Source organism: Struthio camelus, chromosome 10 (genome assembly GCF_040807025.1).
Source record: "Struthio camelus isolate bStrCam1 chromosome 10, bStrCam1.hap1, whole genome shotgun sequence".
NCBI classification, from domain to species: Eukaryota; Metazoa; Chordata; class Aves; order Struthioniformes; family Struthionidae; genus Struthio; species Struthio camelus.
In genome coordinates, this window is record NC_090951.1 from 19,266,754 (window position 1) to 19,271,757 (window position 5,004).

The 5,004-nt window shown below is 59.2% G+C and overlaps 1 protein-coding gene across 1 annotated transcript; it reads right to left on the reverse strand.

The window, feature by feature from the left end:
• Positions 1-257: 257 nt before the first annotated feature.
• On the reverse strand, positions 258-4,171 carry IRX3 (iroquois homeobox 3). Its single transcript, XM_068955604.1, has 4 exons — positions 3,609-4,171; positions 1,918-3,019; positions 1,330-1,396; positions 258-600 (listed from the first exon to the last, which is right to left on the reverse strand). Exons 1-4 carry the CDS (start codon positions 3,819-3,821, stop codon positions 546-548), a joined length of 1,437 nt encoding a protein of 478 aa, XP_068811705.1. The 5' UTR covers positions 3,822-4,171; the 3' UTR covers positions 258-545.
• Between the last annotated feature and the right edge of the window lie 833 nt (positions 4,172-5,004).

Here is a 5,004-nt window from a genome sequence, read left to right on the forward strand (position 1 = left end):
GCGCGCTTGTCACCCCCTTCCGCACGCGCGGGCCGGGCGCTGCCAGCCGCCGCCGGCGCCGCGTCCTGCACTGCAGGGGGCGCTGCGGCTCCAGCCTTGAGCCGCGCCGCGCCGCGGAGCAGCCCGCGCAGCGCCGAGCCCGGAGCGGCCCCTGCGCTCCGCTCCGCGCCCCGCTCCCCTCCGCGCCGCCGGGCTCCGGCCGGGCGCGCAAAACGGCGACGGGCGCGGGCAGTAACTCCAGGGGTGGCCAGAGGGAGTGTAGTCAAAGTGGCAACAGTTTATTTATTAGCCAAAAATATATACTTTCTTGTACAATTTGGTTCACACATATGTACATTTTTACTGTATGTACAAAAAAAAAAAAAATCGAAACACCTATTTCTCACTGGACTTCCAAAAAACCTCACAAACTCTGCTAATCCAGATGATAGTACAGAAGCGTTTTTTTCTCCTTTTTAGTTTTAATATACGGACATGCTTACAAGTTGTAACTATACAGAGATTTCTTTTTTTTACAGTCATTACAACAACAATAAAAAAATTAACTATGATGATGACAACGCTGATAGAACCATAGCTGCATCAAGTTGGTTCTGGGGCCTGGAAAAAAAATGACATAGAAGAAATATTTAATAGGCTTTTTAGTCAGACTGGGCCAGCACAATGTTTTTTAACTTTAGGTAGGACTGGTTTTGTTGTTGTTGTTGTTATTTTTTTAAATAGATTTCTAAATATAAAAAAAGTTTAAGAGTGTCTTATACCAAATTTATTTAGTTACTGAAAATATCACGGGCCCAATCCTTGTGTTTTTACTCAGTCGAAAGTATAACTGATTTCAAAGAATGCTACGCCAAACGAAAGACAGGAAGGCTCAGCCTCTTACGTTTTCTTAGCAGCTTTCCATTTTTTAATTTGAGTTATTATTTCACTATTGTGCACTTGATTTCCCCCTATGATTTGGAGAGTATCGGGGGGTTATTTATTTGGTTTTTATGCAAGCCTAGTGTTTGCCCGAACTCTCTCTGAAATAAGGCCGGTGGCAACCAGTTTTGACGCGCTCCCTACGCAGTCTGACAGAAGCAAAACAAAACCCAAACAACAGTCAGCAGGCAGCTCAAGCAGTGCGAGCGCAACTTTGCTTTCCATGCGGAATCGTTCGCAAAGTCCACAAGAATGAACAGGAAAAAAAAAATCATAATAACCCACCACACATTCTGAGGCAGAAAAAGTTACCGCCCTACAAAGAGAACTGCAGAAGTGGAGAAAATAAGCTAACCATTTACAACTCTCTCTGTATATCCTTAGAAGACTGAGGAAGTAATCTCTTACCGCCTCTGAACTGGCTGGAAAGCTGTCTTTATTAACTTTTTCTCTACTTCCAAGGCACTAGATCGATCTAAAAAGAGAAGAAAAAAAGTGTTCCTTTATAGCCCCCGTTTTATTTTCTCCCCCATCCCTGAATTAAGCCACTAGAGTTAAGATCTCTTCTTATCAAGTTGCAAATACGACAAAATGATTGTTTTACTGCAGAAATGACGGTAAAAAAAAAAAAAAAAGAATAAGAAGGAGGAAAGGGGGAAAAAAAAAGACAAGAGCAGCTCTTACGGCCGGGTCTTTCCCACAAAGAGTTGCAGCGCCGGCGATTTTAGCAGCAACAACAACAGCAACAAAAATCTCCGCTGGAGGAAGGTAATTTTTAGACTCACCAGACGGAAAAGCGCCGCCGCCGCCGCCGCCGCGCGTGGGGCGAGGGCCCCGCCGGCCCCGGGTCCCGCCGGCGGCTCCCGGCCGCGGGCAGAGCGGCAGCGGCGGCGGCGGCGGCTCGGCCGGCCCCGGCCCCGGCCCCGCGGGGGCTGCGCGCCGCTCCGCGCCCGTCCGTCCCGCCCGCCCGCCCGCCCGCCGCCTCTCAGCGGTCACCTGTTCCGGCGGGCTCCGCGCTCTGCGCCGCGTCCGCGGGCCGCGGGAAGGCAGCGACGGCGGCGGGGCCGGCGCCGAGCCCCAGGAGGTGGGGGGAGCCGAGCAGGGCGAGCGGGTGCGCGGCGTGGTGGTGGGGGGGCGCGGCGAAGGCGCGGCCCGTCCAGGGGGGGAACTTGCCCAGCGGGCAGGAGGGCACCAGTCTGTGGGGCGGCGGCGGCGGCGGCAGCGGCGGCGGCTGCGGGGCGGCCGCCGGGGGCGAGGCGCCGCCGGGCGACTTGCGGGGGTTGTCCGGGCTGGTGGCGGTCTCCGCCAGCGACCAGATCTTGGGCTTCGGCACGGTGCCGGCCAAAGTGCCGTCTGTCGGGGAGGAGGAGGCGGAGGAAGAGGGGGAGAGGTGGTGCGGCGGCGGCGGCGGCGGCGGCAGGGGCGGCTTGAGGGGCTCGACGCCGGCCGGGGCGGCGGCGGGGAGGTCGCACTTGTGGTGGTGGTGGTGATGGTGGTGGTGGTGGTGGAGGTGGTGGTGGTGGAGGTGGTGCGGCTCCCCCTCGGCGGCCTTGAGGTAGCGGTCCTCGGAGCCGGGCAGGTCCTCGAAGCCCTCGGAGCCCTCCGAGTCCGTCTTGGAGTCGGAGTGCAGGAGGTCGGCGTCCTGCAGCTCGTCCTCCAGCTCGTCCTTGTTGCTCTCGATGTTCTCGGTGTCGATGTTCTCCAGGTCGATCTCCTCCTCGTCCTCCCTCTTGTCCTCTTCCCCCTCGTGGTCGCTCCCGTAGGAGTTGCCCTCCTCGTCAGTCCTGCTGCGGGGGGCCCAGGTCATTTTATTCTCCTTTTTGAGGCGCCGGCGGGCGTTGGCGAACCAGGTGGAGACCTGGGTGAGGGTCATTTTGGTGATGATGGCCAGCATGATCTTCTCGCCCTTGGTGGGGTAGGGGTTTTTGCGGTGCTCGTTGAGCCAGGCCTTGAGGGTGCTGGTGCTCTCGCGGGTGGCGTTCTTGGGCCGCGACGGGTCGCCGAACTGGTACTGCCCGTAGGGGTAGAAGGCGGGGTGGTGGTGGGGGAAGGCGGCGTGCTGCACCCCGGGGCTCTCCTTCAGCTCGTACTGGGCGCCCTGCAGCGAGGGGGCAAGGGGGAGCCGGGTGAGGCGAGGCGGCGCGCTGGGCCCGGCCCGGCCCGGCTCGCTCCGCGGCCCTGCTGCGCCGTTGCTGGACGGGGCGCGGAGCCGCCGGGCCGGGCCGGGCCGCTAGCGACGGGGGCCTGGCGCGGTGCGAGGTCCCCGAGCCCGGGGGCCGCCGTCGGGGGGCGAGGGAGGGAGCCGGCAGCCCCCGCGTTGTGTCGGTGCGCGTGTGCGCCCCGGGTGCGCCGCTCGCACTGCGCGCTGCTGGTTTTCACTACCGAACCGGCCCCGGGAGAGAGGGGGAATCCCCGGCTTCCAGTCCTCTCCTCCCAGCTCTGCCCTCGCCCTGCCCGGCCGCCCCCAAAAGCAGCGAGAGAAACCATAACCCCCCCCACACCCCCGCCAGCCGTGACAGTCCGGCCAGCGCGCCCGCGGACGCTCCCGCTGCCTCCCTCCCTCCCGGCCTGCATCACAGCGCGGACGGCTCCGCGGTGCCGGCCCGGCCCGCAGCGCCCGGCGGCCCCGATGGCGGCGGCGGCGCCGAGGCCAAGTCACAGCGCGGCGGGCCGGCGGGGTCTCTTACCAGCTGGGGGAAGATGGGCAGCTCGGCGGCGTAGGGCAGGAAGGCTCCGTAGCCCTGCGCGGCGGCGTAGGGCGCGCCGTACATGGAGGAGAGCACGTTGGAGAGGGCGCCGGACGGGGCGAGCTCGGCGCCGCCGCGGGCGCCGCCGCTGCCCGGCCGCTCGGGCGGGTAGACGGGCCGCACGTACTGGTAGCCCAGCTGCGGGAACGACATGGCGAGCCGAGCCGAGCCGGGCCGGGTCCCGCCGGGCCGGGCCGGGCCGGGCGGCAGCGCCCAGGCAGCCGCCGCCGCCGCCGCCGCCGCTCGCTCGCTCGGCGCGGTGCGGTGCGGTGCGGCCCGGTGCGGCCCGGCCCGGCCGCCGGCACTTTTCAGCGCCTCCCGCAAACTCCGGCAGACATGGGGGCGGGGAGCCGCTCCGCTCCGCTCCGCGCCGCGCTGCCTCCGCGCCCGCCGCCAGCCGCTCGCTTCTCCCACTTTCCCTATTGATCTGAGTGGACCCAGGTCAGGTCCTAACAGATTGCCTGAGATTATTGGGACTCGGGGCTCTGATTGACATTTCTAGTCTCTCGCAAGCCCCTCCTATTTCTTTTAAGTCTCTCTCGCTCCCTCTCTCTCTCTCTCTCTCATGCCCAGAGCTCGCTCTCGCTGGGTTTGTCACTGGCTTTTTTTTTTTTCTAAATCTGTTTACTGACGTCGCGATCTTTTATTTGAGTTGCTTTCAAATCTCGTTTTAGCAATCGCCAATCAGTTGTGTGTTTTACAGAGGTTTAACCCTGCCTCATGGTATTCTAATTATCTAGAGATAGATTTAGATATAATTTCTTTCCTAACCCCCCCCCTTCCTCCGAAGTAAAGGCATAGGAAGCTAGGGTGTCAGCTGGAAACTGCACACGAAAGGCACAGGAAAAAGTTGTGACATTTAAAAATAAAGGTTCCCTCCCCCCCCCCTTTTTCAGGTTTTGAAATTTACAGCGTTTCCTAGCCCGCGCTCATTTTGTTTTCTTTATTAAGATATTCCCTCCTTCCCTTCCTCCTTCCCTCGGCCCTGGAAAGGGTTACATCTCCTAATATAGACTTAAAAGTCTATTAGATTTCCTTTTTTTTTTTTTTGCATTTGCATTTCCAGAGCTACCTTGAAAATTTTCCTAATGTACTGAATCTTTAAGGAGTTCTCTACATTTTGTCTGGGCTAACAGTGGGCAGATACAGTGGAAAAGCTAAGTTAATTTTCCTCCTAATAAGGGACTTCAAAGAGTTGTAGGTCACAATTTTACATCAAAGGCAGAAAAGAAGGCAAATTAAAATCTTAACAAAGGAGAGACGGGAGCAGCCCTCTGGGCCATTAGTAAATAAGTGGTGTGAAAAAAGGGACAATGACAGGCACTGGAATTAAACT

What these genes read in the sequence shown, in the direction of transcription:
- IRX3 (XM_068955604.1), bottom strand. Translation starts at nt 3,821, where the DNA reads ATGTCGTTCCCGCAGCTGGGCTACCAGTACGTGCGGCCCGTCTACCCG. An exon ending in TGCCCATCTTCCCCCAGCTG is followed by an intron (nt 3,020 to 3,608) that starts GTAAGAGACCCC and finishes CCCTCGCTGCAG; the next exon opens with GGCGCCCAGTACGAGCTGAA. An exon ending in TTCCAGCCAGTTCAGAGGCG is followed by an intron (nt 601 to 1,329) that starts GTAAGAGATTAC and finishes TTTTTTTTCCAG; the next exon opens with GCCCCAGAACCAACTTGATG.